We start from the raw sequence: 26,162 nt of genomic DNA, 5'->3' as shown, positions 1-26,162 counted from the left end.
CTACTGTTTTAAGATCTAAATTTGAATCCAGTGACATCTTTAAGACCAGTAAAGTTTTATTCAAGGGATAAACTTTTGTGTGCATGCACAGTTTTTCAGATACTGTGAAACACAATTTCCTCAACTATTACGTATAAGTAGAGAGAGTTCTCTCTCAGTTCTGGAGGCCTCACTTCAAGAAGGACGTAGATAAAATTGAAAGGGTACAGAGGAGAGTGACGAAGATGATCTGGGGCCAAGGGACCAAGCCCTATGAAGATAGGTTGAGGGACTTGGGAATGTTCAGCCTGGAGAAAAGGAGGTTGAGAGGGGACATGATAGCCCTCTTTAAGTATTTGAAAGGTTGTCACTTGGAGGAGGGCAGGATGCTGTTTCCGTTGGCTGCAGAGGAGAGGACACGCAGTAATGGGTTTAAACTACAAGTACAATGATATAGGCTAGATATCAGGGAAAAAATTTTCACAGAGTAGTTCAGCAGTGGAATAGGCTGCCTAAGGAGGTGGTGAGCTCCCCCTCCCTGGCAGTCTTCAAGCAAAGGTTGGATACACACTTTTCTTGGATGCATTATGATGCTTAGGGCTGATCCTGCATTGAGCAGGGGGTTGGACTAGATGGCCTATATGGCTCCTTCCAAGTCTATGATTCTATGATTCTATGGTGGGTTGGGGTTTTAATTGCCGGGAAGTGCAAGCTAGAGTCAAGTAAGTAGATGATTAGAGCTGAGATTGGACTAAGGCAGGGGTGGCTAAACTGGCTCTCTGGATGTCCATGGACTACAATTCCACATGCTGGCAAGGGCTCGTGGGAATGATGGCAATTGTTAAGATCTGTGTTGGAGACTGCTTGGAAGTCTTATTAACGTTAGTATCTTGAGATGTGTGTAGGATTTCTCAGAGAGGGCAGTACCTCTGTACCAGACAACAAAGAACAGCTTTGTGTGGGAGGCAGAGCATTATGCAGGATCTGAGTCACTGAAGGATGGTCTGCTGTGTTACATGATCCTTCAATTAACACATACATCTTGTTATTGCTAAATAACCATATGCTGTACTTACGAAGGAGGGGATGAACAACTACAGCAGCCCTGTCCATGATCCCTAAGGAGAACCATTAGGTTCATATATTTTTATGGCACTAATGAGTAGAGGCAACAAGAGACTTCTGGGGAGCATATCCAGGGGGATGCTGGGGGAGAGAAGCTGATAGCTCATTTTCTAGAAGACTTCAGGCCAAGATATAGGAAAATGCAGGCAACTGAATTCCAGGACAAGTCACTCTCCTAATAGTATTGAATTTTCCTAGATACACCCATATGAAATAAGGTTTGCTGTCCATGTGAAAGTGATGGTTGCTCCCCTTCTTATATTTAGTTCATTATTACAGGCAGATGCGCCATGCTGTAGCTTGTACTGGCTGCTGCTATCTGATTTCTGGAAGCCCAAGTAGGGCTCTGTGGGATGTAACTCCTACATTGCGATACAAAGCCTTACTTTTCCTGGCTCCCTGGGATGAGTCATAGCTGCCCCATAACACTCATAATTAATAAAGTATGTTGCTGTCAGTGATCCCAGATAGACTTAGCAAGGGACGGATGCTGGGAAAGAATACAAACTGGGCTGGGCTATGGCACAGTTGCAAAATAAACCATTGTTCAAGGATTGTAGTGTCAAAATACACGTACATTTCCAAGAATGTCTAAGCTATGAAGCCTGGAAAACATTGCTTGCAGTATCAGCAATACAATACAATCTCAGTATTGATTTAGTATGAGCAGAATGGAGATTGGATGGCTATGACTGCTAGGTTTTCGTAAATAGGCAGATTCACTCTCTGAGCCCACCCAATATCACAGCTGCTCTAATCCCTCAACCTTTTCTTAAACATTTCGTTAGCATGCCCTCTACTGAGCATTATCTTGCCAGATCTCAAAAGTATCAGAATGTGATCACGTGAAACAAAGGGCAGTTCTGCACATTGAAAAAAATAGTGTTACGCCAGCAAAATGGTGTAATGCAAAAAAGCGCACCTCTGGCCATTCCTCACCTTCTGGCTCTCTTCCATCTTCTCGTGCTCCTTAGCACTCCACATGCTTGCTTGAAATGATGGGAGAGAGCAACGCACTTTACATGTGACTCTCCTCCGCCTGTCAATCAAGCCAGGCAGCCAATCAACCTTTTTCGGGCAGGGACTGGAGGGGGGAGAGGGAGGCCTGGGGACTGGGGGGGAGAGGGAGGCACGGGCGCACCAGTGGGTGCAAACGTGCAGGCGCAGTAGCTCTTCACCTGCGTGCTGGCACACGTGCCTCCCCCCCACCACATGGCGCTCACTGTGCTGGGGCCCGGGAGTGATTGGCTGCCGAAGTGGCCAATCGCTCCTGGCGCAGCAAGTGCTGCACTGCAGCAGGGGGAGGAAGGCGCACCTGCACCCACACCTCCCTCCTCCCCGCTGTGGCCCGGTACCGAGGGCTCCACGGCCTGGTACTGGTCTGCCACCTGGGGGTTGGGGAAGAGTGTTTTAAAGGCCTGTGGTGCCAGCTATTTTTTTTTAAGGAAAACTTCTCTGTTGGGACGCCTTTTAACTTGGACCATGGCCACCATGATTTCTGCTAGTGGGCTTCCTGACAGCAGTTTGCTTCTTCCCCAAAGCACGGTCTCAGGAAAGCAAATAGTCTGTTCTGGGTTTACACCATTTCCTTAGAGCAAGTGGTGCTTCAGAAGTACTTCAACTTTGTGTTTGCAGGGAGCACTAATTCAGAAACACCTGCTTCTAACAAGGGAGGGTGATGGACCTTCCAGTGCTTCATGATTCGTCCCAACCTCCAGTGGCAACCATTTTGTGATCACGTGTATTCTGTTCTCAAAATTCCAAAAGAGCCCACAGGTTGTGCTAGAACCTTTTCCATATGGGAACTGTATGCTAGAATGGGTAGCTAATGGCTTCATCTCTCAGGCCATAAACAAAACACAAGGTGGACGATCATGGTATCTTCATCATACTATGTATGGAATAGTCTCCTTTTCCTAATGGTGGGATTGGTGCTCCATAAACAAGACATTTGGAAGTAGCTCGACTCTAGTCTTTCAGGGAATCATCCTTGCTGGTTTGCAGAGCTCACATTAGTGATAGGTATGAAGATCCTATCTCTCAGGCAATCCAAACACATTTCTTGACCATCTGTAACTGTTCTGGGGGACCAAAATGAATTAACCATAGGAAAGAATTAAGTTATTGTTGAATAAAGAGGCATTGTTTTGTTCTGATGTCAGCATAGTAACCAGACACAATTTTTTCCCCATGAGAATGTTCTTGAGAAATGCAAATGTTAGTTTTCCACTGCATAGTGTGGTATCTGACAATGGTTTTAAAAATGCATATTACGGAAATACAAGCACTTTGCGCCAGTCATCTGACAGACTGTGATGCTGGTATTCCAAACAATGATGGAAATGCAGCATTGGGTGACATTTTTGTGTTGTATTAAGGAAGCAACAATACTGGATCAGTTTTTAAAAATTGTGAAAGAGCAGATAGAGCAATGTTGTGCTTTTTGAATAAAAAAGATTTAATTATGCAAAATCTGTATATTACACATTAGGGACCATTTGTGAGCTCATCATTATGTGGTTTAGGGATATTCTGGAGATTAGAAATTCAGAACTGCTTTCTTATTTTGTGAGTCAGTAACTTTAACCTTTATTAAAAACAAACTGGGTTAAAGACGCCCAGAACAAAATATTTACAGAGCTTGACAACAAACCTCTGATGCAGTAAAAGTGTTTGAGCACAAATGTGGCAGGAATACATTTTATCTTGTGACAGACTTCAAACCTTCAACAGACCAGAACATGGTGTTGGTTCATCACAGGTTGTATGACAGGAAACAAGACTTACCTTCATCCTAGGCTATCTTACCTTCTTCCTAGTCTTCCTACACTTTAATATTTATTATTTAAAATATTTATGTTATGCCTTTCCAAAGTGGAAAGAGGCCTTTGCTTAGTGGCTAGGTATTTGCTTTGCATACAGAAGGTCCATAGTTCACCTCCTGGCATTTCCTATTCATTTATTGTTACTGTGCATGTTGTAGGGTTTGACATTGTTAGAATTCATCTTGAGCTTCAGAAAGGCAAGGTATGCATATTTAAAAGAACTGGTGTCATGTAGGGCTGCAGCAGCAAGGGCTGTGGGAATAAAATTGGTCAAATAATGTGATTTGTGTTAATATGTTCCTTTTAGCTGGGTCTGAGTAGTATGAGGGGGACAGTGCTGAGGGGGTATTGGTCTGTGGGCCAAGTGGCTCTTGACAATACTGGAATAATGTAGGGCAGTGGTCCCCAACCTGCGGGCCGCGGCCCGGTGCCGGGCCGCAAAGGCCATGGCACCGGGCCGCGGCTCCCTCTCCCCGCCCCGCCCCCGCAGTAAAAAACTTCCCAGGCCGCAAGCTTGCGGCCCGGGAAGCTTCTTACTGCGGGAGGCGGGGAGAGGGAATCAGGGCCGGGCCGCGCCTGTGCGGGCCACGCCCGCTCGGCCCGATCCGCGGGCGCGGCCCGATCCGTGGGCGCGGCCCGGGCGCGGCTCGCGGGCGCGGCTCGGGTGCGGCCCGATCCGCGGGCGCGGCCCGCGGGCGCGGCCCGATCCGTGGGCGTGGCCCGCACGGGCGCGGTCCGCGGGGGCGCGGCCCGATGCCCTGCCGGTCCCCAGCCTCGGAAAGGTTGGGGACCACTGATGTAGGGGCTAAGAAAGGGAACCGTGAGGTAGAGACACAGTATGCTAGGGTTCAAATATCATATCAGCCATGAACTCATTGGGCTAATTGTTACAGGGACAGGAATAATAATAATAATAATAATAATAATAATAATAATAATAATAATAATAATAATAATAATGATGATGATGATGATGATGATGATGATGATGATGATGATGATGATGATGATGATGATGCAGTGTTCTGAAATGTTTTCTGTAAACTGCCCAGAGCCATAGGGAAGGGCGGTATAAAAATATAAATACATAAATAATAAATAAATAAATAATAATAAAGAGACATTTTCAGAATTATTGTGAGGATTACTGAGAGAACGTGTGTGAAGTGCTTGGAACAGAAGTGCTACAGAAATGCGTTATTGTATCATCCATTTGCACAAGTGGGCACAAAATGAAAAAGGCGCTTGATTGAATGTCTAAGAACTTATCTGCCTTGAAATACAAAAATCTCATCTTGTTGCATATTTACTTCACAATAATTTAGTGTAATAGAAATGGCTCCTGTGTCAGTGAAGTAGGGTGGACAAATATAAAGAAATAGTCTAGCATTATTTTGTGGATAGCACACAGACTACGCACCAAGAGTTAAACAAATAATCTGTATATAATGTTTTCTCTAAAGCCGTGGGGTAAAGAGTCATCTAATAAGAACAAATCTTATTCAGGATGATTTTTGTCATATCTAAAACACATAGTGAACAGACATCCTCTTGTGAGATAAGACATTAGAGCGTTAGATCATGCTGCATTATAATGAAGGAGCAGGATGCTTCCCCCAGCTCAGTTTCTTCCTGAAGATGTATTAATTTCCTTTTACAACAAAAAGGGCTATGCCACTTGTTTAAATGAAGTCTGGACTGGCAGATTTTCCTTCATAAAGATAAAATGACTCCAGATGCATGATGGGAAGTTAACAGAAGCTACCTTGCTGAAAGTAGTGTAATACAAGTTGTCAGAGGGAAAATGTGATGAAAAAACAGAGTGTGGTTAAGAAATAAAAGGGCTTCTAATGTAGCTAACAAATAGGACTTTGGCCAGCCTTGTTCCCTACTATATTTCCAGGTAGGTCTGCAAAGCGAAAAATCAGTTATTACCTTACAACCAACAAAAATTTCTATAAACCTGGTGGTGGAATGTGCCACCAAATAGAGATGCCTGGGACTTGGAGATCCCTTGGAATCATAGCTCATCTCTAGGCAAAAAGAGATCACTTCCCCTGGATAAAATGGCTGCTTTGGAGGGTGGACTCCATAGCATTATATACTCTATTGAGGTCCCTTCTTGCCCCAAATCCTGTCCACTCCCAGCTCGACCCCAAAGCCTCCAGGTACTTCCCAATTTGGAGCTGGCAATCCTAGCCATCACAGCCCAGTCAGTTTGTGATGATCCTGTAGAATTTTCAAGGCAAGAATCAGAATCCTAGAGTTGGAAGGGACCTCCAGAGTCATCAAGTCCAACCCCCTGCAGAATGTAAGAAATTCACAGCTACCTGCCCACCCAAAGTGACCCCAGTTTCATGCCCAGATGATGTCCCCCCACCAGAATCCCTGGCCAGGAAGAAATTTGCTTCCTGACCCCAAAACTGACAATTGGCATTTCCCTGAGCATGCAAAAAGGGCCACAAGACAAAAGTGGTTTGCACTGGCTGCTTCTGTGTAGTAACCCTGGACTTCTTTGGTAGTCTTCCATCCAAGTACTAACTAGGGCCAACCCTGATTAGCTTCTGAGATCTGATAAGAGCAAGCCACTCTAGGCCATCCTGGTCAGGGTGTAAACCCCTTAACAAGCCCTAATTATTGAAGGCCTAGTTTATTTTAAGGTGATTCATAGCTGAGGCATGGATACAAAGGACCATGCAATTAGTTCTGCAAGTCCAAAGGGACTTTTTGTCATTGGGGGGATTTTTCTTTTAAACATGGAAAAACTCTTTTTAAATGGAGGAAACATTTCAGAGCAGCTTATGATATCATGTGGGGTTCTCAAAACAGCTGAAGGTGCTCTTTGGATCTCAGCTGCTATATAACAAGCTTATAACTGTCAAGCAGGATTAAAGGATGCTATCTGTGTATTCCTGTACAAAAATTATTTTTAAAAAGCAGCACCCTGTGTTTGAGAGATTTCTTTTGCTAAATTTTAAGGGTCACCCTTTTGCATCTTGTGTGTTTGTTTTATAGGGATGTGGCATCCTTTTGTGATAAGTTTTATGAATAACCACTTTAAAGTCAATGAACTGACTGCTGGATGATTGGGTTGTGATCTCTGAAACTTGAGCTATTGGCCAACGTGGGCAAAATCAACATATACCCTGCAAAAAGCTGGAATCAAGCAGCGTTTAAATTTTAAATAAATAAAGACCACAAGGCACTTCCAGCATGCAACCACAGTAATTATTAAAAGGCCAAAGGTCAGAATCCTAATTGCTAACAAGTGAGGTTAGCTGAACTTTTTCAATATATTGGTAGATAAAAATCTGTCTATTTCTTTAAAATCTGTCTCTTAGAGCCATATGTGCTTCTCTTGTCGGTCAGAAACGACCCAGAGGGCTTAGGAAGCTTAGGAAGAATAGAAGCCATGATGTGTTAAGGACAAAAGGAATAAATAAATAAGTTAAATATAAAGGAGGAAGGGCTGGGTAAGGGCACAAAGAATTAGCCATGTGAGGGGAAGTGGGGAACTCTAGTCAGATGAATACAGTTTTTTTGGGGAGGGAAGAGCAGCAGTAGTCAAACAATGAGAAAAATTATGGGAAATTTGTAAGCTGTGGTACCCAGCAGGCCCTATCACAGATCTGCAAACAGAAGGACCAATAAATAAATAACATTTATTTATTTAATTTATATCCTGCCTTTCTCTGTAGTGGGGACCCAAAGCAGCTTATGCTGTTTTCCTCTCCTCCATTTTATCCTTACAACAGCCTTGTGACGTAGGATGAGGGGTATGACTGTGCTGAAAACCAGCCAGCAAGTTTCCATGGAAGAGCAGGATGTTGAACAAGGATCTCCCAGATCCTAGTCTGAAACTGTTGCATCCCCTTAAAGAGATGCAGCCTGGCCCAGAAGTGGCAAGTGTGCATTACAACATCTAAGACAGTCTGAGTGACTGGCAGCCAGTTTGAGGGTGTTGCTTTTCAGATGAATCCCACTGAGTTCAAAGCAACATCTCCAACATCTCCTATGGGACTGCAGGCTGCAAACACAACTCCTTTTTGCACAATGTCGTAGGCTCCTTTAAAACTTGGGGAAACAGCCCTGTTATAATGTCATTCAAATATAAGAACAGGGGAAGGAGGAAATGGGTGTTGCTGACTTTTTCAAGAGTGGCTTGCTCATTCTTTAACTTCTTCCAGTGAAGCTTTGTGGCAGTTCTTTGATTATTGTTCATCTTCCTTAATAACCTTTTGTACCCACAGCATTAAGAAGTAGCAGCAATGTAACAGAGACTAAGATGCTGCTAACATTAAGTTGTGGTTACAATATGAGCACAGATGTACTCCTTGGTTATACAGTCTATATGAGAGCCAGCATGGTCCAGTGATTAAGAGTGGTGGCTTCTATTCTGGTGAGCCCAGTTTGATTTCCCGCTCCTTCACATGCAGCCAGCTGGGTGACCTTGGGCTCATCACAGCCCTAATAGTGCTGTTCTCATAGAACACCCCAGTCAGAGCTCTTTCAGCCTCACCTACCTCACAGGGTGCCTGTTGTGGGGAGAGGAAAGGAAGGTGATTGTAAGCTGCTTTGAAACTTCTTCAGATAGTGAAAAGGTGGAGGGGGGGTATAAAAACTCTTCTTGGTATTTCATGTAACTATTAACACAGAACTGTTTATAACTGTTTATAAGCATGTGTAATTGACACCTTTCAGACCTGGAGGTCTAACAATCCTTTCACAGGGGTCATGGCAGGGTGGGCAGCTTGGCCAGGTGGGGGGGGTGCTGCCACTGTTGCTGCTCCTCCTGCAGGCGCCCGTGCTCAGCCGCCAGTCGCTCCAACAATGCCTCTATCACAGTGCCTTGGCCGCCAGTCGCTCCAGCAGTGCCTCCAGTCTCCCACCAGGCGCTCCAGTTGGCGGCACAGCTCAGCGGGACAAAAGGCAGAACTGAACTGAGAAACCCTGGAAAAAAAAAACAATTTATATACAGTCATGAACAATGGACCTTCACGCCATTGGTCAGTTTTGGTTTAATTTCTGTGAAAGAACACTTGCATAATTTTATGGTTGGGGGGTCACCACAACATGAGGAACTGTATTAAAGGGTTGCAAATTAGGATGGTTGAGAACCACTGTTTTACACTAAGTTAAGACACAGGATTAACATTTTACAAATATCCCGATCCAGCCCTGCAAACAGCAGCACTGGGACTCCTTGAAATACAGCAGTGGAGAGGCTGAATAAAGGTAAGAGATTTGGCGCTTCTGATTTGTAGTTTGTGATGGTATGATGAGAAGTGTTAAAACCACGCAGAGCCTCTTCACAGAAACAGTTTGTCACGTGAAGCTTTTTTTGATTCAGTTTCATTTAAAGCAACCAGGTGTGGATTGAACGGCAATATATGAGAGACTGCTGAAAAACAAACATGGGGTTTGTGTGCCTTTTGCAATCAATAGACTTTTTTTCAATTAGTTGCTTGATTTTATTTCCTTGCTTGCTTGATTGAAAATACCTAGTTCTGACTAGCAAAGAGATGCTGGGTGTTCTATGGAATTTTGGAAAAAATGCCTCGCAGCCAAATTGCCAACTCACTCTTAGGAGGGAGTTGCTTCAGCATGGATAGAGGAACAAATACTTGAATGAATGTGGATATATGGACCCATGCAACAATCAGCACAGTTCCTGGCTGGACACAACTGTGTCAGGGGTATTCAGAAACACTCGCCTCCATCTTAAAATGATACCTGGGCAGAGTCTGCACTTACTTTCTTTATTCCATTGTCAATCCTGTTGAATTCAGATCGCTTTGAACTCAGGTCTTCCTCTCCCCCCCCCCCCCATTGAAACAGGAAAGTCTTCTGCACGTGGTTAGGGTAGTTCAGAAAGGGGGGGAGCCAAGCCTCTTTCTTTCTTTTCTTGAAGGGGGGGGAAAGAGGAGCCAAGCAGGGAGCCTCTTTCTTTTCTTGGATGGGGTGGGGGAGAGGATTGAAAAAGGCAGAGAACGGAGAAAAAATCCAGGACCGACAGAAGTTGAGAGAAATTAGGGGCTTCTCCTTTAAGGCAAGCGTGTCACATGACCAGGTGTAGCCTATCAGAGGTTCTCTACCACAGAGCTTTCGTTCCCAATCCAGATATTGAGGATTAAAAGCAGTCTGAGATATCGCACAATAAAGATAGGGTCACTCCGGATCAATCCTTCTTGCTGCAGAAGGAAAATTAAAATCGCCCTAAATCCAAACGGAAATCGCATTCTGTGCAGAGGGCAGGGACTGAATCGATCTGGGGTTGGAATAAAAGCTCCGTGCAGTTTACACCCTGGTTTGCAAATTTCCAGCATTTTCTGTCTAAGCCCAGTACCCCACAGCAGCTACTTTCTGATTGCCTCTTCATCTCAGCCATTTTGTGGGGGTGCTCAACAGAAGCTCAACAGAAATGGAGACTCCGGGCCTATCGAGGTATGAGACAGGAGGGAAAAGGAGACAGAGCCACAGGTCTGAGTGAAGGAAGCAGTGGACAAGGGGTGTGGGGTGGAAATGGAGCCTGATCAGCAAGGTTTTAGAGCCCAGTTCAGAATTAGGTATCTAACAAGTGGGAGACTCACAAGTACTTTTGCAAAGTATCTAATTTCCTCACCTATTTCTTTCCCTTTCCCAAAAGCTGCCATAGGAACTTTCTTCTTCCTGGGCTGATTCTGCACTCACTTTGTTTATTCCATTGTGGATCTTGCTTAATTCAGATTAATTCCTCTCCCCCCCCTCCCACTGAAACAAAGTCTTCTGCATGTGATTAGGGAAGCTCAGAAGGGAGGGGAGCCAAGTGCAGCAGGAGCCTCTTTTCTTGAACGCGATGGGGGGTGGAGGAGAGAGGATTGGAGACAACAGAGGAGGGGGAATAAATCCGAGGGGAAAATCTCTGCCAAAAGAAGTTAGGGCTTCTGGAGCTTCTGCTGAGAGAAGTTAGGGTTTCCCCTTTAAGAGAAGCCGTGCAACCTGGGAACCGACACCCTGCCCAGTCAGGGCTTTTCTACAGCGTTGGAGGCTCAGCAGCAAATTATTTCAGGGAAATCAGACAGCAGCATGCTTACTCATGCTGATTTTTCAAATATCAAAGGTTATATCCACCCCAGGATATCACGAGGGAAAGTCAGGGTCACTCTGGATCAATCATGCTTGTTGGAGATGAAAATTTTAAATTGCCCAAAAATCAAAATGGAAATTGCATTCAGTGTAAATGGGAGGGATTGAATCGACCTGGGATTGGAATAAAGCTCCGTGCAGATTCATTCCTGATTCCTTCTTCCCACCCACCCACCAGCCATCCTACCTTTATCTGCCCCCCCCCCCGCTCAGTTTTTCCTTCTTCTCTCTGGGCAAACTTTGTACAGTTCTGGCTGTTGTGCTGAGCAAGACCCAGATACATGGGTCTGGCTACCAGGCCAGACTCAGTTGCATGGTGGGAAACCTACAAGAACTTGTATGTGTGTGTGGGGGTCACCTTACATGTATCCCCGTTTATACTTTCCTCCTTTCTTCCTCCTGGCAGCTCCCACACCCCCACCTTTTCTTACTTTCTCCTCTCCTTCCCATTCCCCAGCCAATCTAACTTTGTGTGTCCTCCATTCAGCTATATTTGTTTACTCAGTTTATGCCTTGCCTTTGGTCACAACGGGGACCCAAGGGTGTCCCAGACCCTAATATGAAACTCTAACCACTGTACCACATTGACTCTTGTAGGATGGCTTATGGTAACCAGTAACAAACAGCCAAATCTGGGTGAGTTGTGCTACTTGTGTGGTATCAAGTCGCCTAGGGGTTGCTTTCAGGCCTGGCTCCAGTTAATCCTCCCTTAAAGGTCAGAACAGGCCTGGAAAGGATCCTGTCCCCCCTTCTGCTGCATTTTACTGATGGAAACAAGATATATAGACTGCCAATGCTGTTGTTATTGCCTCTACAATAGGCAATGAGAAGGCATTTCTTTCTTAAATCTACAAGAACTGCTTGTATTATCTGAGGAATCTTATACCGCCTCATGTATTTTTTTTCTTTTTTCAGATGACAGCGTTTCCCCCCAAACTTAGGGCTTTAAAAAAGGTTTTTAGAAAGATCTATCTTAGCTGTTCATGGCCCTGATCTCTGGATTTAACTATTCCTAGATGTGGCTATGTTGAGAATTAGAGATATTGATGATCTTTCCTTGCATGCTTGTTAGCCCACTATAGTTAGAACTACATTTATATAATCCATATAACTATAGTTCTAACTATATTTAGATGGATTATTCTTGTATCCTGCATTTCAACCCCACACCCTCCCTAATATTATTTCTGTTGCTGAGTTCCTTCCAACCAGTATGAGGTCTCTGATATCTTGAGAAACCAAGAGGAAACGGCCACCTTTTGCTCTGCTGTAGACGTTGGAATTGATGTTGCTGGGATGGTTTTCTCTCTAACACTTCCACTCAGTTTGAGAGATCTTAGTATCTCAAGAGCCAAGCAAATAGTGTAATGCATATGTATATAGTGTGTGTGTATGGTAATAACCTTTCATTATACAATCCTCCCATTTTGTGGATAAACAGCTGTCTTCTGGTACTTGCCTCTCCTTTGCTCCACCTGAGTGGCAAGTATTTTGTAAGTTTAGCTTAATTATCTGTTGTTTAATAAATTCTCCTGCCTCAACACTTCAATCTGACACACGTTAGCAACTATAGAAAGTCTTTTAATGTGGTGGCGCAGATGTTACGTGATGATTAGATCTATCCAAAGCCTCCATTAGAACACTTTGTTGACTCTGTTTCCTGGAAATCACAAATATCAGCTACAACATAATAACCTCTCTCCCAGACAGTACATCCATTTTGTGCTTAACAGCTGAGAGAGAGTTGGGCTTTTAAAGGCACCTAATCCATGTAGACAAACATAATAAGTAGACACTGTAGAGCCTGTAGCAAGGCCCACTTGGAAACCAGCAAAACAACTGCAGCAACATTTATGGTTAAAAAAATGGTCATGTAAAACAAGTTGTCAGTGTGGCTTAAAGTTTTTAAGGCCTACCTATTCTGACGGTGTCCCTTTAAGCACAGTGAGAGTACAGAGGCTTATGAAACAGTAAAAGGTCACAAACACCCAAATCATAAGTACACTTAAAAACAACTCTGTTGATTTCAGTTCAACTTAAGTATTCTGAGTATTATTTCGAAGTTAAGTTCTAATGAAATGAAGACAACAAAACCCCATTGACATCAACATGGTTAGGGACTGCTTGTGAATCTTGTGTACTTTCTTTGTAGTACATTTTAACCCCCATGTACTCTTTGCCCAGTTGTTAGCAGGCTATATAACAGAAATAGTGATCCAAAGAAGGTCTGTAGTCTTCACTCTTGGTGGTTAAATAGTACGTTTTGCCGCAAATGTTTTCAAACTTGTGGGATCATTATATACATTTGGCATTATATAAATTTGTTACCATCTCTAGTCTATGCATCATTTAAAAAAAAACAAAAACATATGTACAAAATCCACAGAATGAACACTCTAGATTTCCTTATTCTGATTTATTTTTAGCTGTGTGATACTGTAGAGCTAAAGGTCAGGAAAAGTAAATTGTCAAGAGGCATAAATCATTGGTTTTATTTGCTTTTAGACAGGCTGGGTACATTCTGTGCTAAAACAAAAAAATATTATACTGTTGGTGGGTACCATGTAGGCTTGTAGCCACGGTGGTGCATGGTGGCTCTACTAAAGATTTCTCATGCCCTTCCAATCAGTATTAGGGATTGTTGTAAAATCTGTAAAGTCTTCTGACAATGAGAGGGGGCATTTCATTCCCTCGTCCTGCTTCCTTCCCAGTCTTGGCCAATGACTGAGAGATTCTTCTCCTCAGCCTGCCTCCCTCCCACACTTGGCCAATGAGAGTCTCTTTCTCTCCTCCTTCCCAGGTTTTCTGTTTGGATTTTGTTTCCTGCCCAGAGTAGTTGATTGGGCTGTGCTTGGGAGCACTTGACACAGTCCTTTTCCCGCCATAGCTTGTGGCAGTCATCAGTTCCTCTGATCTGCAGCACTGCTGAACATGAAGCCAGAAACGTTTTTTTTGGTGGGAGACTCTTAGCCCCAGGTTCAAAGCTGCTTGGGATCAGAGGGAAGCAACTCCTGTATTCTGCCTTTCACAAGTGGATTTGTTACAATTTTATGGTTTGTGCTGGTGTCCGTGCAGATGTTTTGGCCCTTGAAAACACCTGGGGTGAGAAAAACTATTCTGTACCACAAGCCCACAGTGGATCGAGGCATCGCATCATTTTAAAATCGCTGCAAAATGGTGATAATTAATTGGTGTTTTCAATATTTTTGCCTTCCCTTTTAACTGGGTTCAGCACGGTGGGGGAAGGGGAATCAATCTCTGTATCTGTAGAAGGGGGGCTTCCCCAGTTTCTGTTCCCATCTGTATGGAGTAAAAAAGCTGCCCTTCCCCTACAAACTAGCAAGCTGTAGCTGCAAAGGAAAGGTACATAACTTGCTAGGGTTGCCAACTCCATATTGGGAACTTCCTGGAGATCTGGAGATGGAGCCTGAGGAAATGACATGAATCAGGTATAATACGTAGGGCATTCCACACGACTTAAATGTAGCCAAATTCTTACCTTTCGTGAACGCTATTAATTTAACATTCCGCATGGTGTCGTAAGCAAACCGCAAAACTCCCGCCGAACTCCTGCAACAATCGTAATTTTATAGTGCTTAGAAAGACCTTTTTTGCTGGTGTAGGAGCTGGCGCTTAATTGTTTACATGCTGTTCAAGTTTAAAAAAAAATCCCCCCCATGGCCGTGATTTGTGGCCGAAATTACAAGCAGTGTCGAACAGGGGGCTGTAGTTGGGAACTTGCAGTAGGGAGCTTTGTTTTACTGTTAATCACTTCTGTTTTACTGTTAATCAAATTATAATCAAATAATAATGAGCTTACCACCATTGCACTTATACCCGCTCCCCAATTTTTTTCCCTGGATATGGGCCTGCTGCCATGCCATGTATGGGCACAGTATTTGGGAACCCTGCATTATGAGGTCACACACATTTTCAAAAATAAGAAAGCAGTTGGTTGGCTGTTTAGGATAGACATCATTCTTAACAGGGCAAAGTGGTAGGGCTTCTAATTGCATCCTTGCCAGATCTTATGGATGCAAACCTTGCAAAAATGTATATTTGGTATTAAGGCTGCCTAATTAATTCTTGTGCTAAATTCATCTACAGCTACTTGGCACCAGAACACCTAGCCACAGTGATCCATGTGACAGTCACCTCTGGACGGGGTGCAATTCACTCTACACAGGCCTACCCTTATCCTTGATTGGGAAACTGCAATTGGTGCAGAATGCAGAGGCCAGGATTCTCACCAATTCACCATGGAGATCTCACATTCAGCCTATACTTCAACAACTCAACTGGCTCTCAATTGAATTCTGGATCAGGCTTAAGGTTTTGGTTCTTACCTTCAAGGCCATACGCGGTCTGGGCCCTGTGTACCTAAAAGACCGTCTCTCTGCCTATACCTCCAAAAGAGCAATATACTCTGCCACCGCTAACTGGCTAGTGATCCCTGGCCCCAAAGAAGCATGTCAGTCCTCAACGAGGATCAGAGCTTTTTCTGACCTGGCCCCTACCTGGTGGAACGAGCTCCCTGAAGAGATTAGGACCCTGTCCAAACTCCCAAAATTCCACAGGGCCTGCAAAAGGGATCTCCTCCACCAGGCATTTGCCTGAGACTGACAACAGGTCCCCACTCAGACATCCTGTCCATGGCCTGAACCAGTCTGTCCTCTTTAAGGGCCTTAGCTAAGTTCCGTTCCTATTATATTAAGATCACTTAAATTGTGTTATTTAGATTGTTGTTGTTGTATTTGTTTATGTTGTATATTGATTCGTTCCATATATCCCCCCATGTTGTATGTGAACCGCCCTGAGCCATGAGGAAGGGCAGTATAGAAATCAAATAAATAAATAAATAAGATAATTTAATAAGACCGTTCATTAAAAACAAGTCAAGCCATTAGGTAAAACAGAATTACAGAATTCTGAAATACAGATTTAAGACCCATTTCAGATTAGCAGACCACACTATATAGATAAGGCCAGCAAGAGGGGCCTAAAGAACCAATTTAACACCTCCAACCCGAGAACCCAATGGCAATGCTTTGTAGGTAATGATGATGATGTCATCCGTTCAGTCGTGTCTGAGCCTCGGCGATTCTGTAGGAAAGAGACACGCGCCCCTGACTCTGACTGCTTCTTAGTGTTTGTTTAAAGCGTTTTTATATTGCCTTCCCATCCATGAAGAAGCAAACTTAAAGCCATTAAAGCAATTCAAATAAATTAAAATATAAAATTGAATTAAAAGCAGATAAACAACATTAGGTGATGGGTCAAAAACTGTTATTTTCTGGGGACATGCCAGAAAAAATGAAAAAAGTGTTCACCTGTTAGTAAAAGCCAATGACAAGAGGGAGACAAATTTCACAGTTTTGGGGAGGGAATTTCACAGTTCTGGTGCCACAATGAAGAAGGCCCTTTCTCAGGTTGCCATCCATAACCTCAGGAGGTGGGGGCAATAGAAGCAGGGTCTCCAACGTTGACCAAAGTGAGTGGGCATTCATATGCTCACTAATCAGAGGAAATATATCTGAAAGTAATATAATAAACTCACTAACACCCACAAATCAAGCCATGGTATGCCAACAACTGGCACACAGAGTGAGCAGTGGGAAACTGTTGCGGCAGTCCTCCATTGGGTCTGGGGCTCCCTCTCCCTTGCTTACCTTTATGGGGTGCTTGGTCCTTGCATTCTGGGAGATGCTATATACACATATATACACATGTAGCCCCCACATTTATGAGTTGGTAAAGTGGACCTATGGAATTCTGCATTAATCACAACGCTGTGTGTTAATTAAGACTGTTAAGTATATGACAACAGGGCATTATTTTGTACATATTTGGGTGTTACTGTTAAGGTGCTTAACACAACATTGACCAATGAATCCAGTGTAGAGATATTGTGTGATGTGGTACACAGGATGCTGGATATAGAACTGGGGAAAGATCTGTTCAGATCCCTGTTTAGTCGTGAAGCCTTCAACATGACTTTGCAGATGCTATCAACAATCTCAGTGGTGTTGTGAGGATAAAACAGAGAAGGGCAGAATGTTGTAAGCCGTTTTTGGGCCCCTTTGGGGAAGAAAGTGGGGTTTAAACAAAGTTAAAAAAATCACTCTAAATCTGATTTAATACCCTTATAGACTTTTGTGTTGCTACTATGGGGTACATGTTGTCCTGAGTTCCTTCAGGGAAAGGGTGCTCTGCTATTATTTGTTTCTGTTTAAACATGGCATTCTTGCTGAGGAGACTGGGCCTGAAAATGTTAACACAGTCCTGATACGGGAACTGTCAGGAAATATTTGAGGGAAATATTTTGAATGTTCTTGAGAAGAGAGCTGGTTCGATTTTTGGGACTCTTGACCTGAAATTGCTTTGGGATTAGCACTGCTTGTGTTTTCTTCCTGCTCTATTCCCAGCACACCTGCTCTACAATCCCAAAGCAGGAGTATCCAGGGCTTTCTCTTCTGAAGAGAATTGGCTTTTTAAAGACTGCCTTGAATATCCTACTGTTCTGGGAAAAGAGAGCATCAAAGCATATTTTCTTGAACTTTACTTGCCGTTAAATTATTTGTATTGTGAAGAAACATTAATAAATTATCAGTCTTCTAAAGAGTTGGTGGCTTTTTGTTATACTGAAAAGAGAGTTCCTGGCTAGGAATAAACAACAGAAACCTCCCTGGATAGATTCAAATGAGTAGCTGTGTTGGTCTGAAGTAGCACAATAAAATCAGAATCCAGTAGCACCTTTAAGACCAACAAATATTCAGTCTGAGGAAGAGTGCTTGTACTCGAAAGCTCACACCTTGAATAAATCTTTGTTGGTCTTAAAATAAGGTGACTAGATTGTCCCACTTTTGGAGCGATATCTAGAGGCACCCGGCAAATTGTACTTATGTTGATATTTAAAATATATATTAAAAAGGTAAAGGTATCCCCTGTGCAAGCACCGAGTCATGTCTGACCCTTGGGGTGACGCCCTCTAGCGTTTTCATGGCAGACTCAATACGGGGTGGTTTGCCAGTGCCTTCCCCAGTCATTACCGTTTACCCCCCAGCAAGCTGGGTACTCATTTTACCGACCTTGGAAGGATGGAAGGCTGAGTCAACCTTGAGCCGGCTGCTGGGATTGAACTCCCAACCTCATGGGCAAAGCTTTCAGGCGGCTGCCTTACCACTCTGCGCCACAAGAGGCTCATAAAATATATATTACAATACTATTTTTGCGTTCTTTGCGTTCTATGAAAACCAAATTTTAATCAAGACCCCCCCCCCCCCCGGTCAATGGTGTCCCGCTTTACCAATGTTAAAATCTGGTCACCTTATCTTAAAGGTGCCACTGGATTTTACTTTCCTTCCCTGCAATTCTCTTTTTTAGACAGTAAAAGAAGAAGAGTTGGTTTTTATACCCTGCTTTTCACTACCCTAAGGCAGTGGTCCCCAACCTTTTTATCACCGGGGACCACTCAACGCCTTTTACTGAGGCCTGGTGGGGGGGGTAGTTTACTCCTCTACTCTCAACCACTGCCCTAGCGCTCTCTGATCGCTATGGTAATGTTTAAACATCCCTTCAAAATAAGATACAGACACGCCACAACAATGAAGTGTGTTGTAAAGGGCTGGGGGAGATGAAGTAAAGGGCTGGGGGGGAGGAGTCCTTCGGGGCCCACCTCCAATTAGTCAAAGGATCACATGTGGTCTGCGGCCCACGGGTTGGGGATCGCTACCCTAAGGAGTCCCAAAGCGTCTTGGAATCGCCTTCCCTTCCTCTTCCCACAACAGATACCCTGTGAAGTAGCTTGGTGTAGTGGTAGGGGTGCGGACTTCTAATCTGGCGAGTTGGGTTTAATTCCTCACTCCTCTTCCACATGCAATCAGCTGGGTGACCCTGGGCTCTCTCAGCCTCACCTACCTCACAGGATGTCTGTTGTGGGGAGAGGAAAAGGAAGGTGAATGTGAGCCGCTTTGATAGCTCTTTGAGTAGAGAAAAGCGGTATATAAGAACCAACTCCTCCTCCCCCCCAGGAGTCCCAAAGCATGTTGCAATATACCTGTGAAGATGTTGTGCTGGTAAACAAATGGGAGGGAGGGGCAGGAGTTGTTATTGCCAGACACATGGTGTAGTTTGTACATATAACAGATTTTGGTTTTGTTTTGCAGGGGAGTAAAAGACTGCACTACAAATATCAGTACAGAGCATCAGGGTCTTTGCTTTTGATATACAACTTAGGAATGTGATTTCAGTGGAAGGCAATAAATACCTGTATAAATTATTGGTGAGCAAGGTACTAGAGGCACAAAGGGCACACTACTTGGGTAGTTTACGCCAGTGGTCCCCAACCTTTTTATCACTGGGGACCGGTCAACGCTTGACAATTTTACCGAGGCCTGGGGGGGGTAGTCTTTTGCTGAGGGATGTCGCCGCCGCCTGAGCCTGTTTCACTTGCTTTCCCACTGGCGCCCCTGACTTCCCGCCACCTGCTGGGGGGTGCTGCCAGCAGCAGCTGTTTAGTGCCACGTTGTGGGGGAGCTGCAGCCATGGCGGCCACTGGAGAGCACCAAAGGTGAGCTGGCAGCAAAACAGCCCCCGAGGCAGCAGCTGGGGAGGAGGATGAGGAGCCACGACCCAGTACCAACTGATCAACGGACCGGTCCCAGTCCCCGGGGGTTGGGGACCGGGGTTTACACTCAAACTTGCACTGTCAGAATGATCACACTCTAAATTCTACTTTTAATAATGGCTGTACAGTAGGGAGACTGTCCCGTCCCCCTTCCGGGATCTTGCTGGCTTACCTGCATCCCAGCTTAACTACCCACTTGCTTTTAAGATTCAGCAAGGGTACTTCTGTACCAAGCAAAGTAGCCTGGATACGGTGCTGTTCAGCTCTTAAACCACGTGTGGCTTATCTACATCTACAACCAGGCATAAAACCCAAACTACACTATCAACAGAAGTTGGGAATTTCCAAGTTTGATTTGGGTTTAGAGGAAGAAAACTGAAAAATATATAAGATTTATTTTGCTCCTTGGTGGGATCACCTCTAACCGCGCAGTAACTTTTAACATTTCTACTTTCATAGAACTTTTTTCATATTCTGTTGTGAAATATAATGGGAGCTTTCCTGAAGATTAGAGGGGGGACATGGAAGAAACTGAAAATGAGACAGAGCAGGTACTACTTCAAAGAGATTTAATTTGGGAAGTCAAGTCTGATGTAACATGATATTCTTTAATACAAACCAACCAGCCCTTGAGAATGGGCAGATGAAATATCCAAGCAAATAAATAAGGTTTGCTTAGGTTAGAATCATAGAATCATAGAGTTGGAAGGGGCCATACAGGCCATCTAGTCCAACCCCCTGCTCTATGCAGGATCAGCCCTAAGCATCCTAAAGCATATAAAGCATCCTAAGGCATATATATAAAGCATAACTCGTTATGGAAACGAGTTTACAGTCTTATCCTGGAATATAATATTCCACCCCCTTTCTCAAATTTAAAAATATTGCAAAGAAAACTCCAGACTTAGAAAACACATGTATGTATTTTGTCTGGCTTAAAAAAAAAAAAAGTTGACCCCCTCCCCCCCAGCCATGCCCTACTTTCTGCAAGTCGAAGCTTCCCCGAGTGTCCCGTTCCTCCCGGGCCGCCCTTCTTGGCAGGAGAGTTGTTTACTCCCTCCAAAATGCCACCAGCCTCTCCTGCGGCCGGCTGTTTCCAAACCGAGGGCCTCCTCCGGCTCCCTCTGCACCAACACGTGTGTGTGGGAAGAAGGGAAGGGAGGGGCGGAAAGGCGGCTGCGGCTCCCCCGCGAGCGGGGCTTCGGCGGGGACCGGCTTGCTTGCCCGGGCGCGGTGGGGGAAGGAAGGAAGGAAGGAAGCCGCGCCAGCGCCAGCGCCTCGGCCAGGCCAGGCCCTCTCTGCAAGCGGCGGCCCGTTGCTCAGCGCTGGGGGAGAAAACGGCTCGGCCAAAGCATGGAGCCTTGAGGAGGCGGCTTCGGGCGGAAGGAAGAGCGCGCTTCCAGGCGGAGGAGGCCTCCAGCAGAACAGGTACAGGTGAAGGTGAAGGGGAAGGGAAGGGAAGGGGAGGGGGAAGGGGAAGGGGAAGGGGAAGGGGAAGGGGGGGGAGGAAGGAAGGAAGGGGGAGCCGGCTTGCAAGCGACGAGGGCAAGCGCGAGTCTCCAGGCCGGGCATCCTGAGAGGCCGGCTTTGGAAGCAGCAGCCAGCAGCTCTCGCAGGCGGGCCTACAGGAGGCCCTTTGCACAGGCCCTGGCGCGAGGCTTGCCGCAGGCAGGGACCGAGCAGCGAACCCTGGGCGCTCCGCCGGGCGCGCCTCACCCCTTCCCGGAGGCTTCCTGCTCCTCCTGCTCCTCCGCTCGCCGGCTGCGGGGATCGGCCCGAGCCGCCCTTCCGCTCCGCTCCGCCCCGTGGGCTGTGCGCGGTGCCCGCTGCGGGGAAATGCTGCTCGCCGGCTCCTCCTCCTCCTCCTCCTTCCCCCCGCTCGGACTGTGCGCGGAAGCCGCCTCGGTGGAGCTGCGCTCGCCTGCCCTGCCGCTGAGGGACCCGCAGGGCTCGGCCGGCCGAGAGTGAGTCGTCTCCCCGGGCGCTGAAACTCGGCGGGCCCGCGAGCCCTGGCCGACGGCTGGGTTGGGGGGCGAGGGGCAGTTTCTGTCAGGGCGCTCGCGGGGCCTCCCCCTCCTGGCCGGGCAGCCTGAGGGCGTGGGGCGGAGGGTTCCCAGGCCGCCCTCCTTCTCTCCGTGGCCGAGGGGCACCGAAAGCGGCGGGGAGAGCCGGAGGCCGGCCTTCCCGCCACTTGAGCTCGCAGTGGTTCAACTCGTGTCCCGGGACGCGAGAAGTGGTAAGGACGGAGTGGGAAAGTGCCTCTGAGCACGTGTTGAGTGCTTTCCTGCCGCCGCTGAATAATCCCTGGCTAGGTTTGAGAGTTAGCCCCCTGGCCTGTGAGAAACAAGCAGCTCCTCACTTATTTCCCCTTGGCCCATTTGGGGAGCCCTTACTTGATATGCTTTCGCTTGGCTATGCTTTCGGGTTTTTTGGTTTGAGGAGGTTTTCTGAATCCTGAATTACCCGGGTGTTCTTTTCAGAAAGTACGTACTTTGGGTGTAATAAATAATGTGTGTATCTCTTACTATTACTTGACATGGTGTTCTCAGCAGTGCTCTAGAACAAGGTGACCAGATTTTAACATTGGTAAAGCGGGACACCATTGACTGGGGGGGGGGTCTTGATTAAAATTTGGTCTATATGGAGCAACAAAACTTTTCATAGAATGCATAAATAGTATTGTAATATATATTTTTTAATTTTAACGTAAGTACAATTTGCCAGATGCCCCCAGATGTCCCTCCAAAAGTGGGACAATCTGGTCACCTTACTCTAGAAACCATAAAGGAGAATTTTGAATGGGATGGATAATACCATTTCCTGGCTGGGCAAATACATTTTAGGGCCCGGCTTCTGGTTATGCACAGTGTAAAGTATATTTTGAGGCAAGAATCCAAATGACCAAGAGGAATGACAGGATTTCATTAAAACTGTTCAAATAGATTGATAATTAATTGTAGTGTCCCGTGTTTAAGGTAGCAGGAAATAGAGGTTATTTGGGAAGTGTCTCTAACTTCTTAAAGAAATTTCCAAGTAGTTTGAGAAACAATTTGCCCATGTAGTCTTTTTATTATTTTTGAATTCTTTTCCCAAGGGTTATATGTAAGAGAATTATAACCCTGTTCACACACATCTAGATAAAAACTCATTAAAATTACAGATCTTCTCTTCTCTCCCTCTCTCCCTGCACCCTAACTTAAGTTTGAAGTCAGCTCAACTGCTCAACCAGGAAGTCTTCTCTTGTTTCCAGAAGAAGTCCAGACTTGATTTATGGCAAATCTCCAAATGCAGAGATGTCTATTGTTCCAAGCAACTGCATTCCTTTATTGTATTGATTTGTCACATAGATGTTATTGTTGAGGGTGCTTAAAGTTGAGCTTGGGTATTGCAATGGGGCATTACAGTCTGAAGAACTGTGGGTATAAACTTATTATTTTGTGATTGTAGAAGTTGTAGATTGAGTTTATTCTTTACTTCATTTGTAACCTGCCTTGCTCCTCAGTAGGTACCTAAAGCAGTTTACATTTTCCTTTCCATTTTATGGACTGGCCCAAGGTCATCAGCAGGCTTCCATGGCAGAGTAGGGACTCAGACCTGGTTCTACCAGATCTTAGTTCAACACTCTAATTGGTGTACCAGCTCTCAGTGTATACCATGTTGATATGCTACTTAGTGATTGGAACAGTGACTTACATTTAAATAAACTGTTCTTCGCATTGATGCTGTCTCACGGAACTATGAAGCTATGTTGACATCTTGTTAAATATTGTTGTGCTTTAGCATTCTTTCTGCAACTGGATTTCCCTGTGTGAACAGGAAGTCCAGGAGATAAAGGATCACTACATTCAGCATGTGTGGGTGCACTGTTAGTATTGCACCTGCTGTGGGAATCATGTCACAAATTTGCACGTACAAATGTTTGTTCTGGTGTTTAAGTGGAGTGGTACTCTTTCTGAATTACAACAATCATATTGCAAGTATTCTGTTCAACAGTGAGGTAGAAAAGGATGAGACTGGATAGGCATATAGGTGCGCATATTACAGCATGGTCAGTTGTCCTAAGGGCACCCAAGTTTCAGTGGCTTCTCTGTAATTGACTGTAGCGTGTATTCTTTACTTTGATTTGATGTCAGTTGAATATTTCTGGATAGTTGTGTTTAAATTTAGGGTGTTTGAGATTTTGTAAATCAGTATTTGTTGTCTTTGAATATGTAGAAAATCTATTTTCACATGGTAGCAACTTTAATGTACCTAGCTGTATAAAAAATCAGTTATTTGTTGTTTTCAGCCCAATGGCTAGCAAAGCACTATCACCAGGCCCTCAGATTTCGTGTACATCTGGGCAAGCAAGTGTATGAGGAATGGTTTGATTAGCATATGATCAAGGAGTAAAAATGTCAGACTTTCCATGAAGTTTTGAAAAAGCCTCCACATCCTAACTTGTCATTTGTGAAGAAGAAGAGTTGCTTTTTATGCCCCACTTTTCATTACCCGGCGGAGTCTCACAAGTGGCTTACAATTGCCTTCCCTTCCTTTCCTCACAACAGACACCCTGTGCGGTAGGTGAGGCTGCGAGAGCTTCTAACAGGACTGCTCAATCAGATCAGGACTGTGATGAGCCCATGGCGTCAATGCAGTTTTTAGTGTGTGTTAGGATTCTAGCTAACATACCGAACACGCATAGCTCTCATGAAAATTGGACCATCTTCTTGGCTATGCTGCCTTGACCTTTCCTTTGCCCTCGTAGCACCTGGAGCTTCTCCCCTTTCCCACACTGCTGTAGACCGTTTGTAGTTACCTAGGCAGTCCCAAAACGGTTGCCAAGATCTCAAGAGGGGCTCAGCATTATAAAAATATTTGTGTGTTATTCCTTTCTTTTAAGAAACTGACTTTTCTGTAACTCTGGATTTCCCCCTGTCTTGGGGAAACAGTTCCCCCATTGTGTATGTTTTTTGATTCTCTGTTCTAACACACTAATGATAAGAAACCTCTATGGGATTCTTTTAGAATATGGATGAAGGCTGCATACCACTTATACTTAATGGAAAATGGATTGCTAGGTTCTTGCTTTTTATTGGCTACTGTAAAGGTTGTTTGCTATTAACAACAAATATAGGCAACAAACCTCTTTATCCATAATGTTGAAAGGTTTTGTTATACATTTAAATCCCGATCGGTGAGGGGAAGGAACATGGTTTTTATTTTACGGTAAATGATCATGACTCCTATCAGTGGTCCTTTCCAAGTCTTTCTTCAACTCCGTTAAACTAAATTTATTGTCAAAACTTTCTCTGAAAACACACTGTGGCCATTTTCCTATTAGGAAAGAAGAGCTGTTTTTTGTACCTAGCTTTTTTTTTACTTGAGGAGTCTCAAAGTGGCTTACAATCACTTATCCCTTCTCTCCTCAAAACAGACATGCTGTGAGGTAGGTGAGGCAGAGAGCAGTGAGAGAACTGTGACTGGCCCAAGGTCACCCAGCTGGCTGCATGTAGAGGAGTGGGGAATTAAACCTAGTTCTTCAGATTAGAATCATAGAATCATAGAGTTGGAAGGGGCCATACAGGCCATCTAGTCCAACCCCCTGCTCAACGCAGGATTAGCCCTAAGCATCCAAGAAAAGTGTGTATCCAACCTTTGCTTGAAGACTGCCAGTGAGGGGGAGCTCACCACCTCCCTAGGCAGCCTATTCCACTGCTGAACTACTCTGACTGTGAAAAACTTTTTCCTGATATCTAGCCTATATCGTTGTACTTGAAGTTTAAACCCATTACTGCGTGTCCTCTCCTCTGCAGCCAACAGAAACAGCATCCTGCCCTCCTCCAAGTGACAACCTTTCAAATACTTAAAGAGGGCTATCATGTCCCCTCTCAACCTCCTTTTCTCCAGGCTGAACATTCCCAAGTCCCTCAACCTATCTTCATAGGTCTTGGTCCCTTGGCCCCAGATCATCTTCGTCGCTCTCCTCTGTACCCTTTCAATTTTATTATTTATTTATTAGAAATCACTGCTCTTCAACACTATACCATGCTTGCTCTCAAAACTTAGATGTTCTTTCTTGGGAAGAAGCACATGGTACAGACTTTCTGTGGTGAACTACTTTTCCGAGTGCAGAGGCGTCAAGCACAGGATTCCTAGTGTATGTTTTTAAATGATTTAATATCAGACAGACTGCTACGTTTACTATGGTCGGCAACCAGCACAAAATACACAATTGTAGAATACAATATAAGATTGATTAAAAATTCCAGAATACTTCATAAATCCAATAGATCCATCCTGACCCTTGTACATATTCAGCCAGGCACATTTAATTGCTAATCTTGCATGTTAATGATGTAATAGCAAGAAGTCCTTGCTAAATGTTATAGGCCACAATTACTTCTGTATGTGCCTATATTTATGGGGTAGCTTAATTGTTATCAGGAGGGTGATATATAACTGACTCAGCTTATACCAGATATTTTTGTCTCCTAGAAATA

General features: G+C 44.7%; 2 protein-coding genes across 4 annotated transcripts in view; one reads left to right on the top strand and one right to left on the bottom strand.

Moving 5' to 3' along the window:
* Positions 1-14,315: 14,315 nt before the first annotated feature.
* On the bottom strand, positions 14,316-24,817 carry LOC143828873 (uncharacterized). The gene is made up of 3 exons (XM_077319036.1): positions 24,806-24,817; positions 20,662-21,988; positions 14,316-14,624 (listed from the first exon to the last, which is right to left on the bottom strand). The coding sequence occupies exons 1-3, from the start codon at positions 24,815-24,817 to the stop codon at positions 14,569-14,571; spliced, it is 1,395 nt and encodes a 464-aa protein (XP_077175151.1). The 3' UTR covers positions 14,316-14,568.
* GPD2 (glycerol-3-phosphate dehydrogenase 2) overlaps positions 20,948-26,162 on the top strand; it is a 112,565-nt gene continuing 107,350 nt past the window's right edge. Inside the window, exon 1 of one of the 3 annotated variants that reach the window (XM_077320005.1) lies at positions 20,948-21,108. The gene's annotated coding sequence lies outside the window, so the exon portion shown is untranslated. Of the gene's footprint in view, positions 21,109-21,492; positions 21,645-21,762; positions 21,917-26,162 lie in introns of those variants that run through there. The other 2 variants (XM_077320006.1, XM_077320007.1) reach the window with 2 other exon arrangements.

The sequence above is a fragment of the Paroedura picta genome, chromosome 2, assembly GCF_049243985.1.
Source record: "Paroedura picta isolate Pp20150507F chromosome 2, Ppicta_v3.0, whole genome shotgun sequence".
In the NCBI taxonomy this organism is placed as follows: domain Eukaryota; kingdom Metazoa; phylum Chordata; class Lepidosauria; order Squamata; family Gekkonidae; genus Paroedura; species Paroedura picta.
This window is presented reverse-complemented; position numbering and strand designations above follow the sequence as displayed.

Coding starts and splice junctions, on each gene's coding strand:
- LOC143828873 (XM_077319036.1), bottom strand. Junction 14,625..20,661: donor GAAGCTTCGACTTGCAGAAA/GTAGGGCATGGC, acceptor CGATTGTTGCAG/GAGTTCGGCGGGAGTTTTGC.